The sequence below is a fragment of the Chenopodium album genome, chromosome 7, assembly GCF_948465745.1.
Source record: "Chenopodium album chromosome 7, dcCheAlbu1.1, whole genome shotgun sequence".
Taxonomy (NCBI): Eukaryota; Viridiplantae; Streptophyta; class Magnoliopsida; order Caryophyllales; family Amaranthaceae; genus Chenopodium; species Chenopodium album.
In genome coordinates this window covers 76471186-76492925 of record NC_137840.1, presented here as the reverse complement: position 1 = coordinate 76492925, position 21740 = coordinate 76471186, and the positions used below count along the sequence as shown (strand labels likewise).

General features: G+C 32.6%; 2 protein-coding genes and 1 non-coding gene across 4 annotated transcripts; all 3 read left to right on the top strand.

The window, feature by feature from the left end:
- The first annotated feature begins 11628 nt into the window (after window positions 1-11628).
- On the top strand, window positions 11629-13256 carry LOC145638641 (homeobox-leucine zipper protein ATHB-12-like). Its single transcript, XM_081689630.1, has 2 exons — window positions 11629-12169; window positions 12401-13256. Exons 1-2 carry the CDS (start codon window positions 11813-11815, stop codon window positions 12803-12805), a joined length of 762 nt encoding a protein of 253 aa, XP_081545756.1. The 5' UTR covers window positions 11629-11812; the 3' UTR covers window positions 12806-13256.
- A 2576-nt stretch (window positions 13257-15832) lies between these two features.
- Window positions 15833-15912, top strand: TRNAL-UAG (transfer RNA leucine (anticodon UAG)). Its single transcript has one exon. It is a non-coding gene; the product is annotated as a tRNA-Leu (tRNA).
- Window positions 15913-17491: 1579 nt separating this feature from the next.
- Window positions 17492-20131, top strand: LOC145638640 (protein SHOU4-like). Of its 2 annotated transcripts, none has more exons than XR_014114680.1 (4): window positions 17492-17877; window positions 17999-18150; window positions 19248-19456; window positions 19556-20131. XR_014114680.1 is itself a non-coding variant. In XM_081689629.1 (4 exons), exons 1-4 carry the CDS (start codon window positions 17566-17568, stop codon window positions 19719-19721), a joined length of 843 nt encoding a protein of 280 aa, XP_081545755.1. In that variant the 5' UTR covers window positions 17492-17565; the 3' UTR covers window positions 19722-20131. The 2 variants fall into 2 exon arrangements, 1 of the variants encoding a protein (XP_081545755.1); XM_081689629.1 differs by having other exon boundaries at window positions 17995-18150.
- The last annotated feature ends 1609 nt before the right edge of the window (window positions 20132-21740 follow it).

The window sequence follows — 21740 nt, the reverse complement described above, 5'->3', positions numbered from 1 at the left end:
AGTTATAAAAGTCAAAATGAAAAGAGGAGCTTTAAGGTGAAAGTAACTTTTAGAGTCAATTTTATTCTTCCAATGGTCGTTTATACCACATGTTTTTGTGGATACGTCCATTTATATTACTGTTGGAGTATTTATTATTGGAATTTGCTTATCATCTATCACTTTTTATCCTTAAAACTTTGCTTTCAATAATGGACGTATAACATCACATTAGCTTCAGCAATGTGTGTGAATTGTGAAATTCGTCCACCTTTTACTTTTACCTTTACATTCTCTTGGTATCCCCAATCCTCCTTACCTGAAATTATTTTTTCCTTGCTCAAAGCTTAAACTTTTGACTTTTTGTTACTACCTAAATCTAATTTAATGACTTTTATGACTTTGAATAATTCATCATTGCTTTATCATATAAGTAAATAAGTAATTCAAGCCCTCCTAATACAACAATGCAAGCTAACAAAATATTACTCTACTTACCATGGTGTGGTTTTGAATTTTTGATACCATATACATATCTTTCCCATTGATCATAATATTTTACACAATAATATAATTACACGCGTAAATCATTTTATCTAGCAAGAAAAAGATTAGGAGTAATAGACTGATAGTGTATGCATGACTTTGAACAATACTTATTACGAAGCATGTAGTTTCAAAGAATGACCGATTGTATATTATAGGACAAAAAAAAAGAAACACAACTTCTTGTCACATTGTCTAAGCTAGATGTGCATGCATGCATCCAATCAATAAGACATAGATATATAAACAATACCAGTAAATAAAGAGACAAGAAAACAGAAATGGTAGAACCAAAACCAGGCTCCCATAAAAATGCATGAGATATTGTAGATTAATTAATTAGATTCAATCAACATAATGTTGCTTATGGTTTCATACTCGCATAATGTCCTCATTACGCAACGGCTACATAGGGTCTGTTCTCATTGACTGAACTGAGCTGAATTGGACTGAACTGAGCTGAACTGAACATTTTATAAGAGAAGGAAATTAGGAGCTGAACTGAACTGAACTGAACTGAGCTGAACTGAACTGAACTGAACTGAATTTCAACGTAAGAGAACAGGCCCCTAGTCCGTACATTAAATCTCAAAAACTTTTTTTTTTTGAAAAAATGAAGGCTTATATCTAAATGTATGAATGAATGTGGAGTGTACATCAAAGTGACAAACGGAGAGGACGAATCACTGCTCCGCAATTCAACATTACTCTTTATTATTATTATTATTATTATTATTATTATTATTATTTATTTATTTATTTAGTACAGTAATAAAAATAGAATTGGATGACCTCGAAAATGGTGAGTTGATTAGTGTAAATTGTAGGAAGAAATGAATTAAAGTAGTAAAAAGAGGAAGAATGGCGGAAAGAAAGAAACAACACGTAAAATGTCAAATCCCCTGCATCTCCAGGCTAGCACACCTTGTCTAAGCTACTGCTGCACTTTTATTTGCTCCACATTCATAAACTATACGTATGTGCTCCTTTTACTTCTTTTTTTATTTTAAAAAAAAAAATTATCCCTTGATTGTCAATTGTCATCATTACCTCTTAATTAATTCATCACTTTACTAACTACGACGTTGTCAATACTCTTCTTGTCTCTTTTGCATTTCGGTTTTCGTAATAAAATATACTTTATTAATATTAACAACTACACTAGTTGTGTTGTTCGAACTTTGAAGTTTCAAATTGATCATAGCAACATGTAGATCTTAGTTGCCTAGGATAACAAGTGTGAATTCGTTTATTAAACTATCTTAATTGTCATTAATTGTGGAATCTGAAACAAGTTAAGGTATGTAGATACGAGTTTCAATCCCAAATATTTATGCACCAAAAACATTAAAATATATGAGAGCTAAACCCAAGGCTTTATGTTATTCTTTTTAAAGCTTGACTTATTATCATCAACTTTACAAAAAAGAAAAAATTCAAAAGCTTGTGCATTTTGTAAAATCAACTTTCACAAAAACTTAAAGATAGGTCAATGATGGGGTTCATGATCACATGCTTTGTTGTGATTTTCCAGTTAATTGTACATTTCAAAATAAAAAGAAAAGGAGTAAACAAGGCAAGGGGTCTACTTGAGAAAATTGAGAAAATGAAGGGAAAAGTAGAAACAAAACCCTGTTTTTTCAACTCAATAGCCTTTTGACACTGTAAACTGCAAAGTCAATTTAGGAGAAGATTTGTACGAATTGAGTGGTAATAGTAGTAATTTTACCAGTTTATATAGTTTTAAGTTAATGTATTTACTTGACTAAGAAAAAAAAAAATACCCTGAATTAGAAAAAGCCCATGAAAAAAGCCATGTTAAAGCTTACGTTGGATTTATGTTAATTTCTGGAAAGTTTAAGTTTCAAACACTCAAATTTATATTATTTGTCACCCCCTAATATAAATATATAAGTGAAATCATGATGTGATTGGATATTGATAAGAAAATCCCACTTTATAGAAACCCAGAAAACGTGCAAAAAAGCTTAGTAAATTGTGAAAGTAGTCAAACCATAAAAATAGCTAGGTTGGTTGGTTGAGGTTTTACAATTCTGAGCTTTGTTGGTTTCTCTTTCCTTGCTTAGTGTAGCTGGAATCTGACATTTCTGATATGACTATTCTTCTATTTATGTTTCTGTCCATGCCCTAATTCTCACCATTCTTGTATCAAAATTTTACAGGTTTCTTTTGCCTATTTTGTTAAACTTTTTTTAGGGGTTATGATGTCTTAATTAAATACCCTAATCAGTAAAATTGTTGTTACGGAGTATTTTTGAATTTTTTAGGTTTATGTCCCTATTCAATTTGAGCCATTGAGGGATATTCTTCTGAGTGAGTCTGAACTTAAAGAGTAATGAAAGTAGCTTCATAAGTTGCTCCTAATACGCATTTCTTTTCCTTTTTTTTGGATGTGAATATGTCTTTTTATAACTCAAGAAAATAAGGAGTATCTTATTAAGAGACACAAAGTGTAGAGGGATAGGATCATGCCCATCATGGGATACATGAAATATAAGTTGGTGTTTTTAAAGCACAAAACAACGGTGTATTATCTTGAAATATGAATTGATTAGAGTAAATTTGTTAAAAAAAAATACGAAACATTAAGGATCTGGTTTTAGAGTGATGAGCTTGATTAGTTGATTAATCTAAACTTGATGACTAGGAAAGTTTTTTTTTTGGATCAATTCATACGACCAGGGCTAGACACATCTTATTTTACTTGTTATTTATACATAGGTCGATAATAGGTTACCTTTTTTTTTTTTTTTTTTTTGAAAAAACCAAAAGATTAAGCCCCGGGAATAAGTTTTATGCTATATCAAAATTTAATATGTATTATTCGCATGAACTGGGCTATATGTTAGCCATTTAACCACGTCAAATCAATGGGCTCAATCCAATAACAATTAACCTAATTTTGGTGGTGGAAATTTCCGCAAGTAATTATGTGCCAAAGTGTCCATGTGCTCAGCCTACGTCCAATTTTCATATTTCCGGATCTCAGTTTGGGCTTTTAAATTATAAAACTACAAATTATGTGGGTAAGCCCAGTCATACTAAGCTACTATTGGCTCCTTATATATAACTCTGATAACATGACTGATATTATATGCAACGTGCTTCAGGTTATTCTAGAGGAAATAGAGATGTAATATGAACTCTAAACTCAATGAAAATGTCAATGTAAACTATTTGTTGTTCAACCCAAATTCACCTTTTTTTTTTTTTTTTTTTTTAAGAAGGCCACACAATTATACAAATGTACTCTTAATTATCGCTCATATCCCACCTTGTTACGGTATCACACGTCCATTTCACAATTCACATAGAAAAGATTACAAAACATCTAAAATCAAATAAATTGGGGAGAGGTCTGTATGCACCCACAAAACCACACACCTAAACAAGTAAAGATAAGGCACCTCATTAATTACTACTTTCCACAATCCGCTCTCAATTTCAGCTGTTAAGTACCAACTAATAACCTAGCTACATGATGGATATGATTGGCAAACAATACCCTTTAAAATAGTTGTCTCAATTATAATTCTTTCCATTTTTATAACCAATACATATTTATGGATCGGAGTATATATTATAGTGAAATTACAAACAACAGTTATATACTAGCTCACTGTATGTATACATGGTAAACATATTTGTAAAACAAGTGATACTGTAATTTTTTGTTCTGCTCACAATTGACAGGCTAGTATTTATGGAATAATAATTGTAATCATCCTAGATGACCAATGATCTGAGGAGACAAGGCAGTCGAATTTAGTAGAAAGAGTACAAATTTTAATGCAAAAACTCCGTACTTGACTATTTTTTTTACTAGGTCTCCTTCAACAGGCGCTTAAGAACTGTTGTATGGCACGGGTGCTTACGTTGTAGTCCTAATATATGGTCCTGGTTCCTCACTGTCCACTTGGGACAATGGATGGCTTTGTGTTGTTTTTAAACGGTTAGATTTTGTAGGGACTATGTAATTTGATTCCATATCATTTTATTGTCGTCACGTTTTGCTCTAAACCAAACTGCATGATTTATCATCTGAATATGACCTAAATCATAACCTAACAATAAAACTTACAATCAAGTCTTCTGCTAACTTCAAGTATATACTATATATATGATCTTAAGAAACTATATATATGATCTTAAGAAACTCGATCCTAGCTCCTTAATAACAACTAAATATGACAACTACAACTCATAATTAATTAATTATCATGTTCCCTTGAAATTCACTAATAAATAATCTTTTAAAATATATGTATACATTTGGCAATCAGGTTAACATGACTACTAATAATGTCCAAACATATGTACTCGTAGTATATTTGTTATCACTTCTCACCTATCTTCAAAAAACATCAATTTTATTTTCTGATGTACACAGCAGATTAGAGGGTCAACTTCATTGTGTACAATAACAACAACAAGGCAACCATTATTTTTGTTTTTATTGTTATATTTTTTACCCCATAAATTCTGAAAATATTTGATATGATATAGTACGATGTTATATGTCGTGAAAGAGTTTAACTGGACAAGTGTCCATTAAAGTTAATAAGTTACAATCATCAAATTCATCTTCTTTTGTTACGTACCAACATGCTGAGTTTTACTCCATCTATGTTATATATCTTGATAAGCTTATCTTATTTTTCATGCGTACAATATGAAATCAGACATTATATACATTATTGGTCCTTACAATTTATATGTACATGTTACATGTACTGCTGAGTTGAAATTGCTCTTTGATCTTTACTCCATTTATCCCTGTATAAAATCTTGACAACTGCTCGTTTTCCTTTATTATTGAAAGCAAGTAGCGACAATATATAATACAGAGTACTATACTTTTCATTTTATCAATGAATGTTTTTGTTTTTTTTTTTTTTTTGTTTTTTTTGTTTTTTTTTTTTTTTTTTTATCAACAATGAATGTTTGCGTGTATGTACAATGTATCGTAATTGATCTCCTTACATTGTACCTTTTTTTTTTTTTTTAATAACACATCCGTACCAATACTACGGACTACGGAGTATTGATTGGTCTAAAAAATTCTTCTTGAAGTTGGACATACATGTATGATAATATGGTTTATATTTGTGTAGAGGTAAGCTAAACAGTCGAGAATGAGACTTGTATCATACTATTAAGGAGACTGGCTTAGAACTAAACAAAAAAAAAAATATTGTTATCTATAACTAAATACGAATAATAATTAGTAGAGACATTAAGACTTTGAGAGTAAATATCAATGCCAACAATGCTCTAGATATGTAGAAGAAATAATAGAAGTCATTATATGAATAATAATTTCATCCTTACTAAAATAATACACGAGCATTAAACTCTACATTTTCAAATATAGCACACAATCTATTTAAACACTATACATCCAACGACCCAAATAATTACAACTTCTACACAACTAGTAGTGTATAATAAATATTCATACACATTTTTCATGTTATTATTACTAAAGGAATAGATAGGTAAACCATCGCTGTTAATAAGAATGAAGATTCAATTGTAGAAATTGTTGTCCTGTCTAAAAGGAAAGCATGTGCTGTAACTTTCGAGTTGAACTGGCTTAAAGTCTCTTAGGCCTTATCATATATTTTCGGAAAAATTAGAAAAAATAATCCCAACTTTGTCTAATTTATGTAGAATAATCCCAACTTTCATTAATACTGGAATAATCCGAACTTTGGGGGGTATTCTTTTTCTTCAATCCCAAATACCGGTAACCGGTTCAATGGGTTAATTTTTTTTTTTGTTAAAGTGACACGTGTCACAAATTAATTAGCTAAAAATATTTATAAAAAAACAAAAAATAAAATAAAATAAAAAAAAACCCCATAACCACCGGCCAAAGCCCCAACCACCAGCCACCAGCCCAGGCCAGCCACCTCCCATGCCGGACCTCCAGCCTTCCCCCACCCCTAAAGTCGCCGCTCCGAGCCAAACCACCATCCCCCCTCTCCGAAACTCCGGCACCCCTGTCAAAAGCCACCAGATTCGAAAACCCCAAAAGCCACCAACCCCACTCTCGAAAATCCCTCACAGCCACCAGCCCACTCCCGAAAACTACCAAAACACTCCTCCCCCACCATCGAAAACCCTAGACGCTAGGGTTTCGGGGTGGGAGAGGAGTGTTTTGGGGTTACGGTGGTTTTTGGGGTTGGTGATTTAGGCGGTTGCGTGGGGTTTCGGGGATAGGGGAAAACGACGACTCAAAGGGCGGGGGAGATGCGGCGGCCTGGTTGTGGTTGTGGAGGTTAGGGTGGATAGGTGGGGCGGCGGGCTAGGTTATGGTGGTGGTCAGGTGCATGCTGCGGTGGGGGAAGGGGTTGCTGAGTGGTTTTCTTATTTTTTGTTTTTTGTTTTGTTTTTTTTTTTTTAGACCAATCAGGACTTGACACGTGTCAAGTTACCTGATATAATAGGTCATTGACTTTGGTTGACCGGTTTGGGATTGAAGAAAAAGAAGACCCCCCAAAGTTCGGATTATTCCAGTATTAACGAAAGTTGGGATTATTCTACATAAATTAGACAAAGTTGGGATTATTTTTTCTAATTTTTCCTATATTTCCTCCGTTTCATTTAATTCTAAATAGCTAAATATTCATACTAATGTTCACATGTTTTTATTTAACCATGTTATGTGATTAAATGTAAAGTAATACATGAGGTCTTGTTTAATTTATCTCAGCTCAATGCGTATATTATTATAACTAATATCAGTTTTATACTTCCTCCGTTCTTTTTATATTGCAACAATGGACTTTTTGCACTATTCATCACTCTTGTTTGACTATATAATATGAGTAATACGTCAAGCAAAATATAGTCAAGTGGGATATTGTTGGATTCGTCTTATAAAATACTTTCACAATATCAAGTTTTTATAATTTTTACTCTTACACAATAATGGATATTTAGCATATAAAATGTGTTTTGGGATGCGTAATTTCCTCCTTGTTGCAATATTAACAGAACGGAGGAAGTATTATTTAGATTAAATCATAATTAAAGATAAATTTATTTATTCGTGTCCATTTTCACCATGAATCAAACACTTGTCCAGCTGTCCATAATATACGTACTATATACATCTTAGGCCCTGTTCTTTAGAGTTGTTCTGCTCTGCTCTGCCCTGCCCTGCTCTGCTCCATAGTGTGTGGAAGTCTAGTCCTGTGTTTGCTCTGCTGAAATCTGCTATGTTCTGTCTTGCTCTGCTCTGCTCTGCCCAAAAGCTCAAAAGAACAGGGCCTTAGTAGTTCATACAAAAGTCATAGGTATCTAAATTATTATATCCTCTGTTTTAAAATTAAATACTTACTGTAATGTCCAGGACATGGAGCTAGCTCAAATCCTCTAAAATCAAACTTCAATGTCAAATAATACCTAGCCATAGTAATTATTCGATTCTCTTTCTAACTAATGACATGATTACCCATTTGAATCACACAGTTAAATGCGTGGCTTAAGATTAAACTATGGATATAATACTCCGTAATTTGGCTCTAATTGTCAAAACAAGGCGCCGTCAAATGATGAAATACTGTAAAGTTTTAATCATCAAATAGTCGTATTGAATATGAAATATAACATGAATTTATTAAGAATAATTGACCTTTTAATCTAAACCGTCCAACTGCCAATAATCGATTATAATCGTACAATAACAAAAAGATAAATTGCTACGTGACGACGCCTTCCCAAGATGAAATTGACATGATTTATTATTATTTTTAATCCATCAAACATATACCTGACACATGTTCTTAAGATTCCTTAAACTTTTTATTAAAACATAAAGTCTTGCTCCAAATCTCTCTTCTCTCATTGGTTAACATTTGTTTAATCAATTTTTAATACGAGATCTATTTGTTTAATTAGATCCAAATCTCCAATTTTTACTCTACTAATTATATTAAAAATAAAAAAAATAAAAACAGTAGACTATTGACAAGATTACAACTTCACAGATCGAACACCACGTGGCACGCCGACATAAGATCTTAGGTTATTGACAATGAGACATGCGTACAATTCATGAAGGTGGTCCCCACTTGACTGATTTTTATGTTTACCGTCTTTACTCTCTTAACTGACACGTGTACTGTGGAGTCTACAAGCTCAAAACTGTTTAGTAATTGGATCCATGGATTTGGCGCCACGTCACGTTGTGGGACCCTTGTTCATAAATAAAATAAAAATTAAAAAAAGGAAAACGACAACAGTAGGAGATACAATGCATTGAGTTGCACATGTGTCACAGAATTGTTGGGTGATGCCTGACAGCTTGACAGACACATGTCCCTAGGCCTCACTGCTATAGTAGATCTGGTTTTTCTCTCTTAATTGTCATTAATGTTTTTAATAACATCATAATAATTCATAATCATAAGTTACAGTATGTAATATTATTAATATGTAGAACAATTCAAAACATTAATCTTCTCTTATGTTTAGCTTTAACAAGAAAGATAAAGTTTCTAAAACACACCATAAATATATGATTAGAATACTCAACTCATAGGTGTTGTTTGGTTTACATACAAAATCATGGGAATTGGAAATTCCTAGGAATTGCAAAATGAGTAAGTTGTTTGGTTGAATGAAATTTGGTGCAATGGAGGAAGTAGAACTTCCTAGGAATTTCCAATTCCCACAAAATGTAGGAATTTAATTACCTATTCCCCCCTAGGTAAGTTGAAATTCCTATGGGAATTAACTTCCCTCATTACTAACCAAACAACTTTGAGAAATTCCCGTGAATTTGATTATGGAATTTATTTCCCATATATTAGAAATTCATGGGAATTTTCACTTCCTATGTTAACCAAACGACCCCATAGTCTAGTTGCCGCACCAAAGCACTAATAGGGGCTATGGCTAATTAAGGACAAATTTTGGGTGGATCGTCTAGTCTGATGATTTTCTGCTTTAATGAGAGATCGCTTAGATTAGTACTCCGTAATATTTTTAAAAAAATATGACAGAATCATGCGTCGATCAGAATTAACAATATTTGATTTATGTTCAGATATCACTTGAATTATGTAAAGCCTATTGTTATTATTTTTTAAAAAAAAAATTGTTATACAATTGTTTCTAGAGTTGAGAAATTTGGTATTCATTTCTTTGATGTCAAAAGTTCTTAAAATAAACTAAGAAAAATTGAAGTTGTAGTTATGGTGTTAACTTAAACAAAATAAGATTATGGTTGTAACGTTAGTTCTTACATATATGTAGCTTAATAATTTGACGAATCAATTGTCAAATCTGCAAGTTTTGACTAAGAATTTATTATAAGTTATCATGTTGAAATAGATGCATTATTTAATTATGGTGGTTAGTTGTTACTAAAAGTAGGGGAGAACTAGTATTACTACTCAATGTATAGACAGTCGTATGCGCAAGGTTTAGAGGTGTCAAAATGTCTTTAGCCTTGATTATGATAAGCTACATACTAAGACTTCCAACAATCTCAAATTACTATAGAGAATGTTTTTAAAGAAAAATAGAAAAGTATACTGTAGTATTTTCTCCTACCATTATATCAACTACTTGTATATTTCAATTCTTCATTTTCAACACCGCTGATGTGAGTGTGAGACAAGCTACTATACATGCTTCTAACAAGGTATTCAGTATTTGATGTACGTAGGAATGAAATTTTAGGGATTATGGATTGGTAATAAGAAATTCATAAAAGTATATATATAGTTCGCCAATCCCTTATTAGGTGTACTGTGTTGCGAATAAGTTGTGGAGAATATATAATATGAAATAGTAACAGTTAACAATATTATCCTTTCATATACTTCACCAACTCCTTTCTTTTTATTAATAACACTATACTAGTATTACGTAGACATTAACCTTGTTCCCGATTCTCATCCTGAAATAACTCCCAAGTAACTTAATCCGTAAACCAATGAAAAATGAAGTACTCAATTCAAATATCTTGCACACCATAATTTTCATTCCTTATTAATAAACATGGCCAACACCATAAATTGGGATAAAGAATTTTGCTTTTCACTGCATTTCCAACAAACAAAAACACCTCATAAGAGATATTCCTGCATGTGTTTAGCTAAGCTAATTAAAGACATGCATCAATAAAGAATAGTTATGTAATTTAGTTCCATGTAATATGAAAATTAGATCTTAAAATTCAAACTACATAATGATTAATGAACTACATAAAGATGAATCTCTTATATTTAGGACAAAATAGGCCGTCCCCTACTTGCAAAGTTATCCAGCAAGTTAGTAGAAATATGTAAAGTAACACATGGTCCAAGTGTATGAATACAAATTTAAGCATACTCTATTTTATTTCTTTGCGTGGTTCACGTCTCCAACGCCCTTATCACCTGATCAAGACATACCTTTGAAGAATTGAAACCCATGACGGTAGCCGCTAACTTGTTTATCTAATCATCTTTTTAAGGTATATAATATTCAAATATAAAACGTACCACCTATTTAAATCAGTGAATTTTATAATACGGCGTCAGCCATTCACATTTCACGTACTACTTATAATATACAAAGTAATTTTTATAGATAATTGTTACAAAAAAAAAGATAAAGTTAATTGATTCATTCATATCGGTTTGATTGTAGCGCGTCATTTTGATTACATACTTTTTTTTTATATTATTATTATACCACATCAAATTACTCCGTGCAACAATTGATATTAATATGATTGTACCACATCTTATCCCCTCTTAAGTTCCTTAAGGTGTAAACAAACTTTGCATGGAAGACATGGAGTTACTTAGCTCATTAAAAGTAGATAAACTTTTTATTTTCTTGAAATTCATCAAGCAAAGCCTTTAAAACGTGAGTAAGGTGAATAAGTAAATTAATTAAGAGAAAATAAATTATAAAGTAAAATAAGAAAAATAAAAAAGAGGGAAGAAAAAAAGAGTTAGAGATGGAAGAATATGGACAACTTTTACAAGGCACTAGAAGAAAAGTACCACACGTTACCATACCTTATTGGCTTTTCTATATTTATAAAAATGATATTTCATGGACCTAAAAATGAAGGACCTCCCTCAAACGAAGGTCGTGTAATAATATAAAAACTTTGTTTGTACCATCATAAACACAACTAATAATACATACTAGCCTAGCTCTCAAATATATACCATCCACTCGATCTATATATATTTATATCTCCCAAATTCAATTATACAAATATACTCTTATAATTTTTATTTCTTTTGTAAAAATGATGTTTGATGATGGGGATTACTACTCACCCTCAGATGTATTTAGTTGCATAAATTCACTCCCAAATTCGAAGAAATCCAAGATGATGAACAAGAGAAGGTTTACTGATGAACAAGTCAAGTCACTCGAATCGATATTCGAAAATGAGACTAAACTAGAGCCTAAGAAGAAGGTCCAAGTGGCTCGAGAGCTCGGGTTGCAACCTCGCCAAGTTGCTATTTGGTTCCAAAACAAACGAGCTCGATACAAGTCTAAGCAACTTGAGAAAGAATATAGCACCTTGAAGTCCAATTACAACTCTCTCGCTAAACGATTCGAGGACCTTAAGAAGGAGAAACAATCTCTTGTTCTTCAGGTATTTTTTATTTTCTCACTATCAACGTGACAATTAATTTTAGAGTAACGGAAGTAATTCAAATTATAATTTTTTTGAGATGTGAAATCGTGATCGATTTTGCACTAATGCACACTAGCTAATACTCATCAATATATTGTTACAAAGTATACGAAGAATATTTACATATTTTCTATCAAATAGAAATTTAAATTAGATTGAAATTAACAATTTGTATTGCAAATTTTGCAGTTGCAAAAGTTGAAAGAAGAAGCAGAGAAGAATCAAGTAGAAAGAAAGTGTAACAATACAAATGATGTGACAAACGGCATTATTAAAAGTCAACCAGAAGATGAGAAATCAGAGAGTGAGAATAATATTAAAAATAATCATAATACAAAAAAGAGCAATGAATGTGAAGCAAAACCAGCGTTATCATTAGAAGGATCAGAATATGGAGCTTGCAGCATCTTATCAGATGAAGGATCGAGTGAAAACACGAATTATTTCGGGATGGAAGAAGAAGCTGATATACTAACAATGGTACAGCCAGTTGATGGTTCATTAACCTCGGGCGAAGGCTGGGATGACCTTCGCCCTGATGGCCTGTTTGATCAAGCTGTTGATAGTTGTCAATGGTGGGATTTTTGGTCTTGAATCATTAATAAGTACGTCTATTACTAGGGAAATAATCGATTTGCTCGGGATAAAGTTGTGTACATCTGAACCTCTTTATATCCTTCTAGCGACAAGATTCATATTAGGTTGTGCTTGTGCTTGTGCTTGTTGTGAGTGTTATTGTACATTGTAAGCATTAGCTAGGGAAAAGAGTTAAATTATGCAACCGTGATAGCTTATTAGGCTGTGCGCTAGCTAGAATTAGGCTCACTCTAAGCACATGCGCGTTATGTACATATTCATACATGGTAGAGGTACGAGTCATATGAATAAAACGTTGGGGGAGTTGAGGAGGGTATAAGCACCGGAGGATGATAGCAGATTAGTCATGTAACTTCACTTAAACATAAACGTATTCAGATCACACGCAACAACAAACTATTTTTTGACGGGAAACAACAAATAAACTTCATCTTTGCTTGTTCATTTAGTACAAGTAGCTAGTGAAATCTTATAGTAGTTTCAGCGTTTTGAATTTTCATTATTTCATTTGATTTTAAAACTAAACGTGTTTTTGATATTCGGGAAAGTAGTTTTGAGTTGAGTGTAATAAATCATCAAACATGAAAAAAAAAAGTCAGATGTAGTGTGGGAGAAGAGGGAAAGTACACCTTTTAAGGCAAAACACTAGAGAGAAAATGAGCCCATAAAAAGGACAACTACCGTCCCTCAAATCACCACAAATCATCAACTAACCAATCCACAAACATACCGACCTTTAAAAACAAAGATGATGAACGAGAAGCACAACTCTTTTATCATGACATAAAAAGGACAGTTTTTTTCAAAAAGATAAAGCAAGGATGAACAAGACCCATGCTTTCAATCTAGTTTATCTACATCAATCACATTATTCAAAAAATTTTATTTTCTAGAATTGGTTCAATTATCGCAAGCTTTGATCTTAGAAAAGTAGTAAGTAAAAAAAAAGTAAATAAAGTAAAGAGATTGAGTAAAAATTAAAAAATACTATAGGGTAAGGGGTAAGACGCTAAAAAGTACAATATTAGTCGAGGATAAAATTAGGTATCTTGAATAAAACCACCTTGCAAAATGAAAAATAGATTAAAAAAGTAAACAGAGGAAATATTACAATCTAGATAGCAAAGTACCAATGTTTCTAATCTATGGTGTTTGTATTGAAAACAGCATATAACATCACATATTTTTGACTCACTAACGCTCTTTGCCGTTCCCTAAGATAGGACACATTTTGTTGTTGGATGAACATCATGTTATGTAAGCAAATCGAATTGTTGACCCTTCTTTCAATATTAATGTTACTTTGATAGTGCTATATATCATAATTTAACTGATCAGTCTAGGAACATAAACCAGCTGGCTAAATTTATTTTGCTAATAAACCTCAATGCAATGCTATATGCATGCCATTTTTAAATTAAGGCAATTTAAGACTTTTTCCTCTTCATCTTAATACAAAGTAAAATGAATTTCTCGTGCATAGATCATGTAATAAAAGGGTTAGTTAAAAGTTGAAAGAACCTTTTATTAGTAAATAATTCTAATTGGCAAAACTCAGGTGAACATAAGAAAATGTTATAACGATGACTACAAAAACTATTTCAGTTAATAAAATTCAATTTTAGAACCTGTTCTCATTCACTCAACTAAGCTGAACTGAACTAGTCTGAACCAATTGGAGCTGAAATGAATAAGTTATGAGAGAAGGAAATTAGGAGCTGGAGTGAACTTAATTGATTAGAGCTGAACTGAACAAAACAGAAATTAAGCTGAAGTGAACAAACCTTTAATCATCCGATCCCCGGCCTTGTGGCTCTTAAAAAAAAAAAAAATCAATTTTAATCAATAATATAAATGGAGTATTAGTTTTGATGGATGGCAAAATACTAACTAGTAATACAAACTAAACATTACTACTATTTTAGTTTAAAAATATTGTTATGGAGTACTTGTGATACCCCTCAGGCTTCACAAAAAAAGACAAGTTTTCTCCATTATTCAGAAATCCTCAAGGTATCCGCAAATTTGTTCTATAACTTAAATACCCTAATTAATTACGAATTAATTTTATAACTTAAATTCCCTAATTAATGATGATCATGCCAACACCATTAGTTTTTCTTTCCCTCTCTCTTTCACAATTGATGCTCTAATGGGACGTTTGGTACTCGGTATGAAGAACAAGAATAAGAGGAATAGAAATGAACAATGATAGAAAATGGTTGGGAAGAGATAAGAATAAATTAAGTGTTCATCCATAATATGCAAGAATTGCGAATATTATTGAAATTATTAGTGATAAATTTTTTGAATTGAATTACCTATACAAACTTTGTTTTTTTTCCTCCTCTTTTTTCAAATTAAGGGTAAATTTATCTTATCCCTCAATCAGTCAATCATAAACCATGCCCAATTACCTAGTATACAACAAATAATTAGTGGGATATATAAGAAGGTGTTTTGTCGATTGTTGTTCTTACTCCTAAAGTAAGGGTCTGTTCTCATTGACTTAACTCAACTGTACTGAAATGAGCTGAACTGACTGAATATTTTATAAGAGAAGGAAATTAGGAGCTAAACTGAGCTGAACTGAACTAAACTAAACTAAACTAAACTAAACTTAAATAAACTAAAAATAAACGTATGAGAACAGGCCCTAAGTCTACATATTCATTTCACTAATAATCAAACCATTAGATGTGTCATTCATCTCTAATCTCTTATTCTTCACACATCATCCTTATATTATCACCCTAAGCATTAAACAATCACTCTTTTGTATTTTATAGGAAGGAGGGTAGGTGAGTAAGTAAATATAGTTGGTAGTACAAGTACTAGAAAGTAGGGAAGGACAAAGATGAATTGACATTGCCAAAGAAAATTAGGCCCTTTACTATCCAAAACAATGGAAGTATCGAGGACTATAAACATAGATCCACTATCATAACATTCCCTTTTAAAAATTGTCGTAAATTATGATAATTGTATTAACTATTAATAAACATGCTTTAATATGACACACAAGACAGTTTGGCCGAGTGGTCTAAGGCGCCAGATTTAGGCTCTGGTCCGAAAGGGCGTGGGTTCAAATCCCACAGCTGTCATTTTTTTTGCTCTCCTTATTATAAGATCAAGTATCAATTCTTAGATAAGTTTAGTTCACATCATATTAAATAAACCATCGTCATTCATTCGGCGAGTCCTTACTCTGTATGAACTTTTCATGTTTATATTGCCATACTCCGTAAAATTGTAACATATGTACTCTAATGAAAGTAGAAGTGATTTCAACATTCACAAATTAAATTCACACCTCGCTCATTTCTCCTAGAATAAGTGATTTAATTTTAGTTGTCACAAATCATGTTTCCATCGCCCTACTAGTCATATTGTGCCGTTCTTTCATTTTCGTGTGCTAATTAAAATCGTCTCATTTTTACGTTGCAGGGATTAACTTCACGTTTTAATATCACCTCACTAATAAAAAGTGTAGTGGTGAAGTAGTGCTCTTTCTTTAGGGTGAGTTGATAATCAAATCATGCTTTAATGACATTAAAAAAAAGTGATCATGTTGATGTTAAGTCAAGAAAGAAAAAAATGGCACATACTGTACGAAGCAATGATAATACTATCATTCACTAGATCCGATCCTATAAAAGTCCACAGTATCCTCGCTAACCTAATATAAGTAATAGTACCCCTACTTTGACAATAACTTTGAAAATACTGTACATACTCTACATAGGTTCCACAATTTTCTTTTGTTGACAAGTGATTTTTTTTTTCCTTTTAAATCATTCTACGGTTGGATTACTAGTTTATTAAATAAAGTGTGTCCTCTTTGATATACATATAATACCTCCGTTTTATATTATTTGCAACGATTTGACATAAAGTAGGGAGGAAAAATGTCTAATCGTTGCAAATAATATGAAACGGAAGTAGTATATATATGGTTCCAAATAAGAGCTTCATTTGGCTTTTGCACCAATTCTTAGGAAGGTGTGTAAATAAATAGTGGGATTTAGTTGATTATAGGTGAAATTAGGTTTTAGAAGTGTATGAATAAGAAAGATAATAATGTTTGATTGATTATTGGTAGATAAATAAAAGATAATACAGTAAGTGAAATGAAAGTTTATTTAGGACAAAAGAATTTTGGATGAAATTAAACTTTTATTTGGGGACAAAATGAACATTATTTCACATGGAAGATTAACAGTACATTTATTTTGAAGGAAGTGAGTATGTTCATCTAGATTAACATGATATTTTGAGATACTTTTGCATATTTCATCTTCAATCTCAATGTCATATAGCTACAACTTGAGATTTATGTGAAATACTACCTCCGTTATAGGTTATGTGCAACGATTAGACATTTTTCCTCTCTGCTTTATGTCAAATCGTTGCACATAAGATATAACGAAGGTAATATGTAATTTCGTCTCTAATGATGAATTTATGACCCATATTTGTACTCCCAAATTCATATTGCTTGGTGGGCCGACCTCGTTAACTGTTAGGCCAATCCACTAATGTAACAACCATTCGGGCCGACCCATTAAATAAGAAGAAGAATGTTACGTCATAATCGGAGGGTCCGAATTCTGACAACACAGCCCATTAAACCGCACTACTGAAAACCAGCAGCAGTTTTTCCAGAAAACACAGTACCCAGAAACAAAAACAGCACCCAAAAAAGCCAAAAACCAGGAAACTTAAAGAGAGAGAAATTAATAAAACTTGTAAAAGTGATGAATGTTATCCCCTGTTCTTCCTCTTCAGATGCAACTCCACATTATTACATTTCAATCCCAAGAACTTCTATTCTTATTCTAATCTTTCTGTTTATAATTGGTTTTAGTGTTTCCCTTTTTATCCTCATTGAAGTTAAAAATGCTCTATTCTTCCTTGCTTCGCTATCTCTTTCCGCCATTGTTGCCGCCTTTATAATCTGGAATGCGGTCTCCTTCCGCCGTAACACCTCGCTTCTGTTTTTCCTGCGCTCCTTTCCTGTCTCCGACCTCCGCCTCGCCCGACATGGGCAACTTGTCAAGATTACTGGGGTAATTTATTTCACTTATTTTATTGTATTTTTGTTGGGTTTAATTCGATTGTTTGAAATTTCTGGGTTTAGTGATTTTGAATCTGAATGTTTAACAGTAGTGTTGTGTTGATGTCAGCCAGTTTCGTGCGGTGAAGTATCATTAGAATCATCGTATGAAAATGTTGGTGGATGCGTTTATACGTCTACTCTTTTGTATGAATATCAAGGATTTGGATTCAAGGCTTTCAATCTTAAACAACCATGCTTTCTTTGGAGATTAGCTTTTTCTGAGGTATGTTACTGTTTTTATATTTTTTCATTGAGCAGGGTTTTAACTTTTAATGTTCATATTGTTCTGTTATAATACTAGTATTACATTTAATTCATATTGTTCTGTTATAATACTTTTAATTGTTCATATTGTTCTGTTATAATACTAGTATTACATTTGTTTGTGGGACAATAATGTAATTTGGGATTTTTAAATGTTGTGTTATTTGAAATCTGATTATATGACTGTGTTGTCACACACTCACACTTGGCAAATTTATGATTTTTCATTCTTTTAATCCACATCATTGTATGATGAATTTACTTGAATTATGAGGATTCAACAAGGTTACTTGAGGTAGATCATATTGGTTAATGGTTTTGTGTCTAGATTTTCTAACTATTATTTGAGAAATGCGAAATGGTACACACTTGGGCTTATTTGACAACACTAGTTAGCAAATTGTGTTTCCGTACCCATTCTCATACTGCAATGTAAGGGATTTGCCTTTACACATTACAGCATTACTCATGTTAGCAAATTGTGTTTCCGTACCAATCTTGTTTCAGTGGTAAGTAAAATGTCATGATTTGACCATTTATTTTATCATTAATGTTCATGAATCACTTGTCCTGCTGTTAGTTAAAAGAATGTTGCCTTTTTGGTCCCATATACTACCTTCTCTCATAAATATTTCACCTATTTCGTCTTCAGAGTTAATTACTTGCCCGTTTATCAAGTTGTAACAACCTTACCTAGTTTGTAACAATCTATTCAAGCTTTCACCCTATAGTATCTACGCTAACACTAGAATATGCCTGGCCTTCTTATGATTGGAATATACTATTGCAGAGGCTGATTTAATACTCAGACTCTTCAATTCACATCCAGCGTTAATGTCAAATCTTTGATCCTACGACATCGGTATAAAACCTTGACACTCTATTGTGGACTAAATTCTTGGAAGTTTTCATAGAAAGACACTCGAGTGCTTACACATAACCATGTATGACCCCAAGTACCCTAGTCTGAGTAACATACCAAATGACATCTATATCTTTCTGACTTCAAATATTGTCTTTCATGATGAACGTTTGAAATGGATACTTTTATTGCAGAGGCTTTCTACAGACTTTTACATTTCTGACAAAAACTCAGGCATTCGAATTTTGGTAAAAGCTGGATGCGGATGTAAAATTGTTCCCCTAATCGTTGAGAGCAGGCTTGTGTCTACAACGAAGCACAGAATTCTATCCCCCAACTTGACAAAATGGCTGACACACAGAAATCTTGCAACCAACTCTCGGGTGATACGCCTTGAAGAAGGGTAACTCCTCTCAGCTCCTCCTCTTTCCCCTTTTGAGAACTGAGTATGAATGTATGATTTAACTCGGGTGCTTAAGGAACTCTACCTGCTTCTTATCAGCTATATAAAAGAAGGTGACTGTGCCACTATCATAGGCATTCTGCATAGAGGGGGTGATGATATTGCAATGGTTGTTCAGCCACCAGAGCTCATTTCCACAGGCTGTCTGTGGCAAAGACTATTATTTCCTGTTAATTTTGATGGCTTACTACTCGGCCTCCCCTAATGTCACCGACCTTGCTGATACAAGTTATATACCGCATCCTGATGAAGTACTTAACCCAAATGTAGTAAAATTGCAGGGATTCTGACTTCATTCTGTAACCATAGTCCATAGCGCTGCCATTGAAGAAGTCAACCGATGGACAGACTCTTGACTGTCATAAAACTTGCCAATGTAGCATAATCTATAGATAGAATTAACGGGGGTTACATCAAGATTTGCACCGCCTTTTTTGGAATGTGATTATACATGAACTGAATAGCATGAACTTAAGCTGATGTTTACTGCATCTATTACTGATAAACAGAGGGATTAAGAGTTCTTTTGGAGGAATACTTGATTACTTGAAAATGCAAGTACAGTTCTCCCTTTGAAACTAATACACCTTTGAATACTTGGTTTTTTCGTTTATCCCAATTGCCTTTTTACACATTGTTCATTGCACGTAATAGATATATCCAATTAAGGCCATGTCATTTTTTGTTGGTTTTATGTTTGAAAACATAACATACTTGATGACAGCATAAGCTTTGAAAACAAAAGAGAGAGCCAATTATACAATACCGTATCTATTGAAATCGCCTTAAACAAGTACGAGTATAATATTTGTAGTTGCAAAGTACGTATATTCTTTGATAATGGGTGATGCAAATTGTACATTAAGTGTAGTGCAAGGATGAATATTTTGAAAGTATGAATGAGCTCATTGATGCCCTTCTCCACCCTCTCTTATTATCCATCTCCTATCAATACTCTCATATTTGGTTCGTTCGTCCAAACTTTTTTGGTATAATAATGGTACAATTTGTATTATAACATGATAAATTAATCTGGACGAAGGGAATAGTTGGTAAGACATGATCTCCCAATGATTTTATTTGGTAAGAACTAATCTATTGAAAAGGAAAATTGCCTTTAAAATCTTTTGGCTATACTTTTTTGTCTTTAATAATAAGTTAATCTCAATATTATTGGTCTATCATGACTTTACTAGTGCTAAATTATTCAGTTGTTTGATCAAGAAAAAGATGGTCTAGATTAGCTCACCATAAAGTGAGGAATAAAATCAACTGCTTGATTTGCCCTCTGATACATGCATAGCAAGTATTGGCTCTAGATAACGAAAATTTTGAATATCTTTTGATGGATAAATGATCGATAATTTATACCAGCAAGCTTGAAACAGATGCTGAGAATTGCTTGTCAAAATGCAATTTTATCTACTTAACCCTCCTATGCGCCATGCCCCAAGGCTAGCTTGGCATTTATGAATCGAAGCCGCCTGTGAGGCCATGAGCTGATGAACCAACCACAGTGGCTAGAGTGCGGTATTTTAGATGGGCCAATTTTCATCATTTTTATTTACTAAAGGGCTTAATTTAGCGAAGAAGCTCTTATTAACTATCCGAGTTTATGACTCATTTGTATGATAGACTGGTTTATTTGGGTAAGAATCAAACCTTTGGAGGTCTTATGTGAGTTGTTTCTTATCCAACCTAAAACAAAAAAAGCACTTAAAAATGCATTACGTTTATAATTTTATGAATGAAGTGATGTGTTCCATTAATTAAACTCTTTTATGCTATAGAGATGATTATGAATCCGATACCTTAGTTACTAATAACAACTTAATCATGTTTATTAACTAGTAGTCAGTAGACTCAGTACTATGTAAATTATAGCCAATTGTATCAAACTAAATATGATTTCATAAACAGAGAATCTAGGCTATTTTAGATATGATATGAAACGTATAGCATTGCGCCATCATCTTTTACAATCAATATAGAAAGAACATAAAATAGAGCATTTTCAAGCAAAGATTCAATATGGACCTATAACACTTGTACGTTGTACTTTAAAAGAAGCCCACAAATAAAATTGGTAGTCCCATGCAAACGTGAAACCCACACCCATGACCATGACCTCCCAACTTTACAACTGAATATATTCCCATTCATATTTTACTATATTAGTATATAAATCTAAAATAGTATAATTCCTAACCTATCGACCTACTTC

Excerpts from the sequence above, each read along its gene's own strand:
- LOC145638640 (XM_081689629.1), top strand. The coding sequence starts at position 17,566 with ATGAATGTTATCCCCTGTTCTTCCTCTTCAGATGCAACTCCACATTAT. Across the intron at positions 17,878-17,994 it reads AACTTGTCAAGATTACTGGG|CCAGTTTCGTGCGGTGAAGT; the intron begins GTAATTTATTTC and ends TGTTGATGTCAG. Across the intron at positions 18,151-19,247 it reads GGAGATTAGCTTTTTCTGAG|AGGCTTTCTACAGACTTTTA; the intron begins GTATGTTACTGT and ends CTTTTATTGCAG.
- LOC145638641 (XM_081689630.1), top strand. The coding sequence starts at position 11,813 with ATGATGTTTGATGATGGGGATTACTACTCACCCTCAGATGTATTTAGT. Across the intron at positions 12,170-12,400 it reads AACAATCTCTTGTTCTTCAG|TTGCAAAAGTTGAAAGAAGA; the intron begins GTATTTTTTATT and ends CAAATTTTGCAG.